Source organism: Triticum aestivum, chromosome 6B (genome assembly GCF_018294505.1).
Source record: "Triticum aestivum cultivar Chinese Spring chromosome 6B, IWGSC CS RefSeq v2.1, whole genome shotgun sequence".
NCBI lineage: Eukaryota > Viridiplantae > Streptophyta > Magnoliopsida > Poales > Poaceae > Triticum > Triticum aestivum.
This window is the reverse complement of record NC_057810.1, coordinates 245,751,803-245,764,316: the sequence shown is the minus strand read 5'-3', so window position 1 is coordinate 245,764,316 and position 12,514 is coordinate 245,751,803. Positions and strand designations below refer to the sequence as shown.

General features: G+C 46.8%; 2 protein-coding genes across 4 annotated transcripts; both read right to left on the bottom strand.

The window, feature by feature from the left end:
- Positions 1-652: 652 nt before the first annotated feature.
- Positions 653-4,289, bottom strand: LOC123136807 (class E vacuolar protein-sorting machinery protein HSE1-like). Of its 3 annotated transcripts, XM_044556313.1 has the most exons (5): positions 4,089-4,274; positions 3,565-3,781; positions 2,945-3,481; positions 1,160-2,011; positions 653-1,061 (listed from the first exon to the last, which is right to left on the bottom strand). In XM_044556313.1, the coding sequence occupies exons 3-5, from the start codon at positions 2,948-2,950 to the stop codon at positions 1,026-1,028; spliced, it is 894 nt and encodes a 297-aa protein (XP_044412248.1). In that variant the 5' UTR covers positions 2,951-3,481; positions 3,565-3,781; positions 4,089-4,274; the 3' UTR covers positions 653-1,025. The 3 variants fall into 3 exon arrangements, with proteins under 3 accessions (XP_044412248.1, XP_044412249.1, XP_044412247.1); XM_044556314.1 differs by having other exon boundaries at positions 2,945-3,784; positions 4,089-4,252; XM_044556312.1 differs by lacking the exons at positions 2,945-3,481; positions 3,565-3,781 and having other exon boundaries at positions 4,089-4,289.
- On the bottom strand, positions 653-9,399 carry LOC123136808 (ethylene-responsive transcription factor 3). Its single transcript, XM_044556316.1, has 6 exons — positions 7,855-9,399; positions 6,702-6,755; positions 6,191-6,508; positions 4,089-4,306; positions 1,160-2,011; positions 653-1,061 (listed from the first exon to the last, which is right to left on the bottom strand). The coding sequence occupies exon 1, from the start codon at positions 9,157-9,159 to the stop codon at positions 8,545-8,547; it is 615 nt and encodes a 204-aa protein (XP_044412251.1). The 5' UTR covers positions 9,160-9,399; the 3' UTR covers positions 653-1,061; positions 1,160-2,011; positions 4,089-4,306; positions 6,191-6,508; positions 6,702-6,755; positions 7,855-8,544.
- Between the last annotated feature and the right edge of the window lie 3,115 nt (positions 9,400-12,514).

Genomic DNA, 12,514 nt, shown 5'->3' with positions numbered 1-12,514 from the left:
CATTTTCCTGCGAGGTAGCGACATCGTTGGCTATTTCTTCTTCAAGATTAGTCACCTATGCAGCTAGTGGCTTACTTGACTCTATTGTATATTGCCATGTGGCCATGCTTCCTTCGTCCATAATCATCATCTGATTATAACGACTAATAGTCTTGTAAGGAAGGGTTCAACATCTTTGTGGGCCTATTAGAAACAAAAGAAATAATTTAGCAGCTAATATGCAATGCAAATAAATTCCATCGACTATTTTTAGAATAGTAGTAAAACTGAGCCTCTTTCCAGCCCTCTCACCCCCTATGCCTCGTTAGCTCGAATTTCACAATTTGGTCGTTCTCATTCGTTTGTGTATTCCACCCTCTCCACGTTTGCCAATTCGTAGTCCGAAGTCCTAAAGGGCAGCTACTCCAAAAGAAAATCTGAAACCCGCTGGTTAAGGCATAAAAGAACTCATTTCAGCAAGTGTTTGCACATAATAAAGATACTTATTTCAGCAAGTATTTTGGATGAACATACCCATTTCAAAAATATTTATCCATGAGAGAACTCACTTCAGCCGATATTTGTTATACGAAAACCACTTAAGAAAAGAATGAAAGAACTAATGGCAATAAAATGGATGCCTTAGTATGGTCTGTGTAACGCTCCAAACAAAGAACAATCACATCTTTTTGTTCATTCATTATCGCACTCATACGCATCAAATTACATTAGTTCTAGTACTCACACGTGCACGTGCCACGCATTTGGAAGTCTCAAATGCATACACCGATACACACTGGATACACAGAGTTTGGCACTTAAAATATGTATACTTTTTTTTTGCGGGCACTTAAAATACGTATACGCCAAGTGCTTTTATCTTGCCATGATTTATTAATACCAGGAGTATATATATTACTCATAACGAACAACGAATGAACAAATGAAATACTGTGTACACTACAGGGTTCCTTCCAGAAAAACATATATGAGATCAAAAGCAGCAGCCGCTATGGTCGGGTTAATATTATCAACCAGCTGCCCCGTCACTGTCTGACCACTGGGAACAGGCACCCGTAGACCTGCACAAAACAATAGATTTTATTTTACAGTGAGTCGAAAAATGCGGTGAACAGGAAGTGGTAGCAGCGTCGGCGTCAAACAGTACACGCGTACGTACCTTCGACAGGAAGGATTTCTTGGGCTTCCTTCGCGGGTGGCCCCACGTGGGCACCACCCGGTCCGGCGAGAGCTGCCGCTTCGCGACCGGCGGCACGTCCGGCGCGGCGGCCTTGGCGACCTCCCGGTGCCGCTTCACCTTCTCGAACTGCACCGTGAAGCCCTGCGCCGCCGCGTTCGCGTTCTGCTCGTCCCACACGCCGAACTTGGGCACGGCCGACGGGGCCTTGGCGGCACGGGCCTGCGGTGGCACGCCCTGGCCCGGGCGCCGCTCGTTAGCCGGCGGGGACGCGGTGACCCTCGGCGCTGGCGCCGCTTGCTGGTGGTGCCTCGGCACCGGGGCGGCGTACGCGCCGGCGACCTGCTGCTGCTGCTGGGGCTGGTGGTAGCTGCCGCCGCTGTTGCCGTAGCGCGGCTGGTACGGCCTGGGCGGCGAGAACTTGCTGGCGCGGCTGCTGACCTCGGACGCGGCGCTGCTGCCATTGCTCCCGTTCCGCCGGTGGTAGCCCCCGTGGCCGTGCTGCGCGGGGTAGTGCTGCGCCGGCGAGGGGTGTCCGTGGCCGTGCGAGCTCGGCGGCCTCGAGGGCACGTTACCGCCGAGGTGGTCATAGTGCTGCGCCGGGGCCGCGTGGCCGTGGCCGTGCGAGCTGGGCGGGCGCGAGGGCACGTTCCGGCTGAGGTTCTCGTAGTACTCGTAGGGGTCGAACTCTTGGTCGTCGTGCCCCCTGGGCGCTGGCGCCGCCGTGCCCGGCACGGGCGCGGCCTTGTTCTCGCGCACCTTCTCGAAGAAGACGGTGTAGCCGATGTTCTCGGCGTCCCACGACCCGAACTTGGGAACCACCGGCCCTTTCCCCTGCACACGCACCACGCCAAAATCTTAATAACCCGATAGTAGTAATAATTTTACAGATAAAAATCAATCTAATTTTGACCTCATTTTTCATCTACTTGGACATTTCCTCGTCGGTTAGAAATTCAGAGCAGGTGGAACCTTAATAAGTTCCAGGTTGTAATTAGCGGCGATTAAAGATGAGGAGGAAAAATTAGGCATGGCAGCTTATGTATGTGTCAGCAAGCTCCCAGCTAAGGCCAACCAACGTACGCGTCGTCGGAAAGCAAAACCAACACCATGCTAGGCTAGTGCTGCTCGCGTCGTCAGCTGTCACATTACAGATATGTCAAACCCAACGACAGCTAGCTAGCGGGTAATAAACACCAAACTAGACCTGGCAGTGCCAAATGCACCGGATAGTAGGCATGAGAGGAGTGGCTTGGACGTCCAATTCTAAACAATCAATCGTCCATCCCAAGCAAAGCTAAGCTCAGGTCTCCTTTTCCCCATTCTGAAGAATGCTTCTGCTCGAGGATGAGACCGATCATGTTGGATGGATCTGAGGACGGAGCATGCCATGTGCCCGAGCCCTCCATATCATGCCCAGATCCGTGAGCCCTAACTCCTTGTCTGCTGCTGCCTAACAATGACCGTGTGTTGCCAACTTGATGCTCGCACATGGGGACGGCGGCACCGCCCCATGATCCATCATCGTTCCATGCCCAACCATGGTCAATTCCATACGGCCATACGTGTACATGCATACTACTTCACCATTGATCACAATTATGCAAACGCAGCAATCATGAGCCAAAATTATAACAACAAAACAAATGCATGATCAAGCGGCCATAACAGTGTCGAAATCATGCGTGCATGCACCGAGTATAGGCAGTAAAGCATCGGTAACCACAAAAGGGGAGATGCAAACGTAGTGAGATACTAGGTACTCACGGCCATTAAGAAATGATGATGACGCCTGGCGATGAACTGATGAGAGGGAACCTCTTGGTCGATCCTTGTTTCTCCTCTCCACTCTTCTCTCTCTCTCTCGCTCCCCACTCGATCACAATTGACGATAGGAAACGAGGAGGAGAGAGGGTGTGGGAAGGGAGGCGATGGATGTGCTCGCAGGGCAGGGTGGTTCTTATGATTGGAGTTTCAGAAGCCTGCTGGAACTGACAGCGGCCTAATTAAAGGGAAGCGCGCAACAGAAGAGAAGAGTTCACGGGACAGCACGCACAGCTGTGAGGCGACGGAACGCGGCGGAGCAAGGTGGCAGTTGGAATGTGCCGTGCTTTTTATGGAGGGAGACACTGGAAAGCAAGGAGGATGGTGCCAAAGGAACAGCTCAAAGCTTAAAAACCTAATCTCCCACCTAACTTAACCACAGGGGAGGGGAGAGGACGGTGGTTGTTGCAGCCATGGCCGCTTCTTAAATGAATCCTTCTCGCCAAGTTGCCATTATCATCCATCCTCAACCGGGTTGACCTGGTCAAGGCAGGAAAACAAACCGCAATCATCTAGCCATACGCCATTTACTTTGTTATTGAAATCTCTGTCAAAAAAAATACTTTGTTATTGTAATAGTATGTGTACAATCGTGTCTCTGTTGAGTTGTTCCTCGGAGATTTTTTTTTTCAGGTTGGCAGCCAACATCGTATGACAGCCTTCTGTTTTCAACCGAATCTGTTCTGGCTTCTCTATCTTTTGTTTAGGGTGAGCTGTAGATAACAGCAGCAAGTTTGTGGTAGATGGAATTGATCACTCGGACCAAACGTAGCTTGCTCACTGCTGTGGAGAAAGGACGAATGAGGACAAGAATTAGATGGATCACAACTTCCTCAGGACATGACTAAGCTTTAACAGCACGCATTATACTTGCAGCGTATTATTAGCAAGCCAAAAAAAAAAGGAAGACGTAAGCGAACCGCCCAGAAATTTATGTGCAAGGCAGCAGAGCGGTACCCCCTTTCGCACAGCACTACAGCGTGCAGAGGCCCGCTATTAGCTGGCTCACATTTCATCAACAGCTGACGCATTAATGGCGACGCAATTGGAAAGGGAGAGACGAGCGATGGAGGGAAGAAAGACGCACCGAGGAGGCACCGAGAACCTCAACATGGGCTGGAAGCGGAGCCATGACCAAATCTTTATTGCGCCCAGAAACAAGTCCAGCCCTGCAATCCACAAACACGATCGCCACCGTCTCTGTCAGCCGATTACCACACGGAATTGTTCGCGGCATCCGGCACATGGGAGACGCTTGCCTTGCATGCTCATCAGCAGACACCGAGCGCGCAGGATCTGGGGCAGCTGAAACAAAGGCGCAGACCAATAATTTAGTCAAGAAAGGAAGAATCTAATCGAAAGATCACCATTTTTGTAGATTAATGGCAGCAATGTCGGAGCACATGCTGCAATAAGATGTCAATGTTAGTTAGTAGTGCCCGCTAACCCTGCACAAGCGTACATATTATCACGGGAAATGGTGCTGCTGTGCGCGCAAAATTTGGGGCACCTTTGGTGGCTAGCAAGTACTCCCTCCGTCTCAAAATAAGTGTATTGAGCTTAGTACAAATTTATACTAGAGCTAGTACAAAGTTGAGACACTTATTTTGGGACGGAGGGAGTATGTACTACCAGCTAACTTTACCTTTTGCAGACATGAAAGACACAATAGGAAATGGTCACAACCATGACCATTGCCGCTCAATACTTCATGATACCAAATACAAAGAAAATACCAAATATAGAGTGCGAAAATACACCCCGCAACCTGCTTGTGTGCATTATCAGAAAAAAACAGGTGCTCAGTCAGTGGTCGAGTCTGGTGGAACAAGTGCCATCAACAATAGTAGTAGATCAAATTATACACAAAACAGATGCATGTGAGACCAACAATCATGGCTTGCTCCCAGAGATTTAAATTGGAGAGAGAGCAACGTAGATGCCCCCAAGAGAAAATAATAGCAAGCATGTGAACACATGCACCGAAGAAATCCGTACTGAGTGAAAAGTAATATATGGATAATCCAGAGCCTCTGAGTGAAATCACTGTCCTGGATTACTGTGAAATATAAAGCATGATCCAAATAACAATTATTACATAATTTACAAATCTTCTGAATGACAATATTGAGATGAGGCAGATAGGGAGGTCACCTGGATTTTTAGTGTTTTCTCAAGACACTTAATCCCAAGAGAACAATATCTTTCTCATCCCATCAACAGTAATATGACATTTTGGCTTTTAATTATAGCCTACCAGATATTCTACATACACTTTTCCCCCCTTATATCTACAATCAAATAGAAGCTGGTATGACCGTATGAGCACATGAGAATGGCATGGTACAGTTTGCATGACTAATCCTCATCAAGTGTTAATTTAGGATAGAGGAATAAGAAAAATAAGACAATAGTTGACCCTCCACAATTGCCCCATCTCAGCTTTCACTGAAAATCGCATCAATAAAATGATCAAAAGATCACCAGGTCGGGTTTGCTTGCCCTTCCTTTTGTTGTTTAGGATGTGAAGTTGGTATAAGAGAGGAAAGGGGAACTGCGCTAAATGAATAATTTCGTCCTGGTGATGGGCTATTCCAATGGGCATGCATCTGAGATATGGGCTTTGAGCGTAGGACCGCCCAGATTCACAAGAGCCCGGTTCTAAAGATTGTTTGCACGCAGGCACCATTACTATTCTTTCTTTTCTTGTAATGCATCCGGTCCTCCTCCCGGCAGATACTCCTGCCACAAGAGAGACGATTCAAGGAAGAGCACTGCAAGTTAGGAAACTGATTGTCCGAAGGTTTTCGCCGTCCTCATAGAATTGGTTATAACTGAACTTGAATCGCAGTAAAAAATAGCTCTTGCTACCGTTGTAACTAGCAGTGTGTCTGCTAGAATGTCGATGATATTAGGATGCGCCCTGATGTCCTAAAGTATAACGGGGCAGCCCAGCTAACAGAGGATTGGGCTGCCAAGAACTAACAGGAAAGCAAATAAGCAAGTCAATCCAACGATATCTCCAGATACTATATTCCTAACGACAGCCCATTTTTAGAGAATTAAACTTCGCTCAACAGCATCAACATATTAGAGTACTGTGTTCACAACTAAAAATAAATAGCCTCTGTGCAAATTGTTGACAGCTAGAAAAGAAGCACCCACAAATTGGCAACATCCCACATGTACCTTAGCTGATTCCACACCCTGCTGTCCAGGCACAGATCGCTCCAAGATGCAACGGATGTCCACTGCTTTGTTGTTGGCACTGTTAGTAATTCACGAAGCTGCTGGCTTCAAAACATCACCTTTCTCCAATACTTGAGGTTGGTTAGGTACAGTAGTATCCCTTGCTGAATGTACCAAACATGAAGAAAGGAATAACAAAGTGCACTGTAAATATTTTGCCATTGGAACCCCAAAGCTTCTGATATAGGAGTAATAACCATATAATGTTGCGCATACCGGGAGGTGTCTCACATGATTCTGACTTATTTTTCTTAATGCCTGTTCACAAATACAGTACTTTAAAGACGTGATGCGACATGTGACAAGGCCAAATTGCATGACGACACGTAATAATATAAATTTCATGATCCATAGAATTTGCCAAACTAATAGCACAATAAGGAATTTCAATCCACCTTATAAGCATCAACTCTAGAAAGCATATGACTGGAAAAAGACCAGAAGCACATACTTAGCCACTGAGCAACATTGCTTGACTGTGGTGCGCCATGGTCCGTCACTGCTCCTAGGAGAATAGCACGAAAATTATATGTGAATAACAATGGACCGCTTGCATAATCAGATATGTTACGATAAAATTTGCAGAGCATGTTTTCTAGAAGACACCCGGAAAAAATTCCACGTCAACTAAAACATCAACACGGTTACTAAGGGGAAGGATGCAGTGCATTCTTGTATGTATCCAAGCATATATTCATAGGCAAACCCAATGCACCTGCTATCATAAATTTACCATCTGAATGGTCATCCAATTTATCCTGATGGATGCAAAAAAACAGGAAACTGGAATATCCAGAAGAACGTGGAGTTCCAGATGTCTTCCGTAACAAAATCAACTTATCCTAATGGTAATATCACAGAGTGCTATTCATGTAAAACGGCAGTCAAAATACCATTCATGTGGAACTCTGTCACCACATACAAATAAATTACTGTACAACAAAGACAATGTGATTATTAAGCTAATAAAAGTTCCTTCTATTCTCTAATTATAAATAAAGCCCTGAGTAGATAGATGTTTGCTCACATGAATGTAACAAAGATATACATAATAGGATCAGTGGATCACCATTGCTGCGCCAGCCATATGGAAGTTGCAAGAACTGTGAGGTTTGTGGGTAGGCTTAAGCTAATAAAAGTTGCTTCTATCCTTTAATTACAAATAACGCCGTAAGTAGATAGATATTTGTTCACATGAATGTAACAAGATATACGTAATAGGATCAGTAGATCACCATTGCTGTGCCAGCCATATGCAACTGCCAAGAAATGTGAGGTTTTTGGGTAGGCCTCACAACCAATAAGCAATCAAATATAATCTCGTTATCATACATCAAACAGAAACAAAAAATCTACTGATACAAGAGTATATTCAAAATCCTTTTACTTTCATGTTACTCCATCACAGTTTGCTGTTAGCATAACTTTGCTAATTGTCAGAACTAATCTTGTTAGCATCTTGTGTCATCATGATCAGTTGTTTTGTCTGTTGATTTCAGCTCATGAGTATGCCCAATTATACATGCTAATGATTCGGCCTAAATTATGCCGGATGCATTAATCATAGCTGAAGGTGTCCACAACAAATTAGTTTGTGAACTTACTTTATATGAATTAGAATAGGACAAACATCCCATCATCTTGAGCAGCCAAAGTAAACTTCTCTTTGTTCTATGACAGACATCTACATCAGTGTGAGACTTGATTTAAGAACCAAAACTACATATAAGAATAATTCACATGTTAGCAACATAAGCATTATGAGAACCATGGTAAGGTTAGTCTATTTACAGTACTGGAAGAATAATGGGGGTATTCAGGTAGAAGGTTGTACCAAGGTTGAAATTAAGATCAAGGTCATCCCTCTAACACAACAACTTTTAGCTCGAATTTTCTAGCATTTAAGCACCCAGTATCATTCTCATAAACAAAACTTTGTTTTCCTTTGTTCTCAATTCGAAACAAATGAGCCTAAATGAGTAACAGTAACACATGTGGCTAAAAAAGAAAATAAGTTACTTTAGGTGTCTACTTCCTCACAAGAGGAAGCAAGTAAAATGTTGCTATATTACAACAACCACAGCGAGCTGCCGGCGGTAGTCGGCAATAATCACCGCTACCAGCGGCAACAAGCAGGCCGATTCGTAGATCAGGCCACATTAATCATCATCAGATCACGTAAAGAGCAGCAGCAACAACAGCGTGGTGGATCGTGCTGGCTATGGAGAGAAGGGAAGAACCAAATATTTTTCTCCTTATCCTTTTTCTCTAACCACCACCGGGTGGTTCTGACTTCAGAGTCGCAGCGCCGTCAGCTTCAGCTCGTCGTCGTCGTTACATGCAACGCCGCCAAACTCCGGGGGCAGGTTGAGGTCGAACGGGAGCAGGGCACCGCAGGACGGCGAGGCGGCGGCGTCCGCGCAATCGTCGTCCACCACCGAGGCCGAGGACCCGCAGTCGCTATGGCAGTCGCCGTCGAGGATCGGCGGCGGCGGAGGCCGCGGCGGGAGCACCGGCCGCGCCCGCGGCCCGCCGAAGGACTCGACGGTGGAGCTCAGGCTGCTGCAGGCTGGCCTGGCCGCCGCCGCGGCGACCGACGTCGGGACAGCGGCGGCAGGGTAGGGCGAGTAGCTGGGCGGCAGTTGGTGGTGATGGGGAAGGGAGAGGGGGAAGTTGGTCTTGGCCTTGGGCCCGCGCAGCATGCGCGCGGCGGCGTCGTACGCGCGGGCGGCGTCCTCGGCGGAGTCGAAGGTGCCGAGCCATACCCGCGCCTTCTTGGCCGGGTCGCGGATCTCCGCCGCGTACCGGCCCCACGGCCGCTTCCGCACGCCGCGGAACCGCGCCCCCGCGTCCCCCTCCGCCTCCGCCGCAGCCGCAACGGCCGTCGCAGCGCCGCCGCCCCGCCGCATGCCGAGCCTCGGGATTCCTCTAGCAGGATCGGAATCACGTGGCGTGTGCTCGTGAGCTTTGGTATGGCTCGGAACGGGAATCGGGAATTTTGAGATTTGGGGAAGGGGGGAAGGAGGAGGAGGAGGAGGAGGATGGGAAGGTGGGGAGGAGTAAATTGGAAGGTTTGCTTGTTTGTGCTGCCACCGCCCACGACGCCCACCCCACCCGCGCGCGCCTCCCACCACCACCACCACCACCAGCCCGCCTGCCCTGCCGGCTTTTTCTTCTCGGTCTCGCGGGAGGTTTCGCCTTTTCTTTTCTCCTCTTTCTTCTTCCGACTTTTCTCTTTCGTTTCAAACGGCTGTGTCAATGCCTCTATGGGCTGCTTTTGGGCCTTTTCTTTTTTCCCTCTTTTTATAAACTTCCCTTTTATTTCTTTGAAGATTTGTTTCCTTGCTTAACCAATATACAAGTTGAGGGCGACAAACTCATTACAAGCCTCAAGTACTAGTCCAGTCTGGCGTACCGTTTGGAAATTGTGTGTGCCATCAAAAATCAAAATCCATGTGTTGGAGGACTTTGCTTGGAGCTATTCCTTGTTGTGGTGTTTTAGCGAACAGACATATGATTACAAGCTCCCAGTTTCCCCTTTGTAGTTCGGACTGTCAGAGCATTAGGCATGCCATGTTTCTATGCCCGAGGGTGCGGGAAATCTGGCGAATTCTTGGACTACAGGAGCTAGTGAATGAAATCAGCACAGTAGAGAGAGATGGTCGATCTCCTACTATCCAAAAGTACCATATGTCCACTGGTGGCTGATGTCCAGCGCAATGATCTAGTGGCCACAACAATCTGGTATGCATGGTGGGAACGACGCAAATACACACACGGTGAGAACATCTATGAGTCGGCCAGGTCGGCCCAAGCTATATCAACTTTAGCGCAGAACTTTTCACGAGCAAGGTTGAAGCAAACTAAAATTAAAAGACATGGCTGGTCCAAACCGCCTAAGGGCGTCCTCAAACTTAATGTCGATGCAGCATTTGATTAGGACACTGGTACAGGGGGTACGGGAGCAGTGCTGCGTGATGAGGCCGGTTTCTTTGTCGCTGCTTCCTGCAGTGATATATACCCTTTGTGGAAGACACAACGATGGTAGATGCTAGAGGACTAGGAGATGGCCTCCTACTAGCGAATGAAGTTGGTTGGAACAAACTTTATGTTGAAGCGGACTGTTTGGAGGTAATCGAGATCATGCTGAGTGGTGGGAATTCACCAGGACCAGCAGCGGCAATATATGAAGAATGCACTTTCTTATCTAGCAATTTTATCTCTGTAGTTTTTAGCCATTGCCCTCGAGAAGCCAATATGGCGGCAGAACTGCTAGCTAAGAACTCGGAGGTGTCTTGAACAATTGTTTGGAAATCGGAGCCCCCGGGTTTCTTAGTGGATGTTTTAACAAACGATGTATCTTTATTCTCACATGAAATATAGACCGCCATGATGACATTTCCCTAAAAAAGCAATATATGTACCCCTCAAAAAAAAGGATAAGCAATATGTGATGCATAGTACCGTGTTTTTAGCACGAAATTCGTCCGAATTAGCTGCCTAAATGCTAAAGTTAAATTTGGCTCTCCTATCTTTGTGGCGTGATAGGATTTGTCTTTAATAGGCATTTGAATAGCATCTGGGGCTATTTGACATCTTGACGTGATGTGATGAGATAGGATGATCCTCTATGCCTTGTATCTTCCTCATCATTGCAAACATTGTAACAAATGATTCATTCTTAAAGCTCACACATCTGGACTCTCCGATCTCCACCTTCTCAATTACCATGAACGGCCACCTAGGACCCTACTATATTCTTACGTGCAACCTAAATGCCACCTCGCTATCAACATGCATGATCTTCATATTCTTACGTGCAACGTTTATCTTTGGTTTAGCACCAGGGATAATTTACGAGTTATTTGTGCATGCTCTTTCGGGTAGCACAAGTTATAATGTTTGTTGTGGTGTTATTGCCACTTTGTGTGCGGTTGAGTGCGCTTGACACCACAAATAATTACGAAGCATCTTGTTCTAAATATTTGGATGCCCTCGCATTGAAAAATCATCACTACTTAAACATTTGAAGATGTGAGAGGACCTTATGGATATACTTTTGTTACTAACAGGAACAATTGCTCTCAAACCGTGCCACTTTCTTGCACATTTTTCTTTCATGTTCAAACCAGAGAAGATGGAACGTGACTAACACGGCCGCGATAGAGTATTATGAGGAGGAGGAACTAGACCAACAAGCGGCTCAGCAGGCAGCGTATCAACCACCTCCACTGTTCTACTATCCGGTGGTCCAAGACAGTGAGATTGCCAAGCCTTGGACAAAAGGCAACCTTGGGGAGTACGTATGCCTCCATTTTTCGTCATCCTTGATATACCTTATATGTTTTATCCTTTCGTAAACTTGTTGTGCTTTTCGTTTGTGTCACAACCCTAGAATAAATAGTGTTGTAGGATCGAGAAGAGGGGTCTAGAGGGGGGTGATTAGACCCTACACAAGTGAAAGTTGCAGTTTTTAAATTTTTTTCCAAGTTCAACTTGACTTTAACACAAGGTAAGGCGCGTGAGAGGCAATTTACACAAACATACGAAGAGTATGAGCAGCGGAATGAGTAAACCATGCAAGTGTAAGAAAGTAAACGAGGTGGTAGTTGGAGAGTGCAAACGCAATGGAGACATGGAGATTTTTGGCATGGTTCCGATAGGTGGTGCTATCGTATGTCCACGTTGACGGAGACTTCAACCCACTGAGGGTAACGGTTGCGCGAGTCCACAGAGGGCTCCACCCACGAAGGGTCCACAAAGAAGCAACCTTGTTTATTCCACCATGGCTTCCGTCCACGAAGGCCTAACCTCACTCGGGTAGATCTTCACGAAGTAGGCGATCTCCTTGGCCTTACAAACTTCTTGGTTCCACTTCACATCACGTTGGAGGCTCCCAAGCGACACATAACCAATTTAGGAGACACCACCTCTCTAAAAGGTAATAGATGGTGTCTAGATGATGAACTCATTGCTCCTGTGCTTCAAATGATAGTCCCCCCCAACACTCAACTCTCTCTCTCTCACACACATATTTGGCTATGGTGGAAGAAGGATTTGAGTGGAAATCAACTTGGGGAAGGCTAGAAATCAAGGTTCAAATGGTTGGATTGGAATCTTTTGATCTCCACACATGAGCAGGTGGTTCTCTAAAAAAAGAATGGTGGAGGTGTAGCTTCATTCTGATGGCTCTCTTACTGAGTAAGAGTGGGCGGAGGGGTATAAATAGCCTCCACATGAAATCCAACCGTTACACACTTTTGA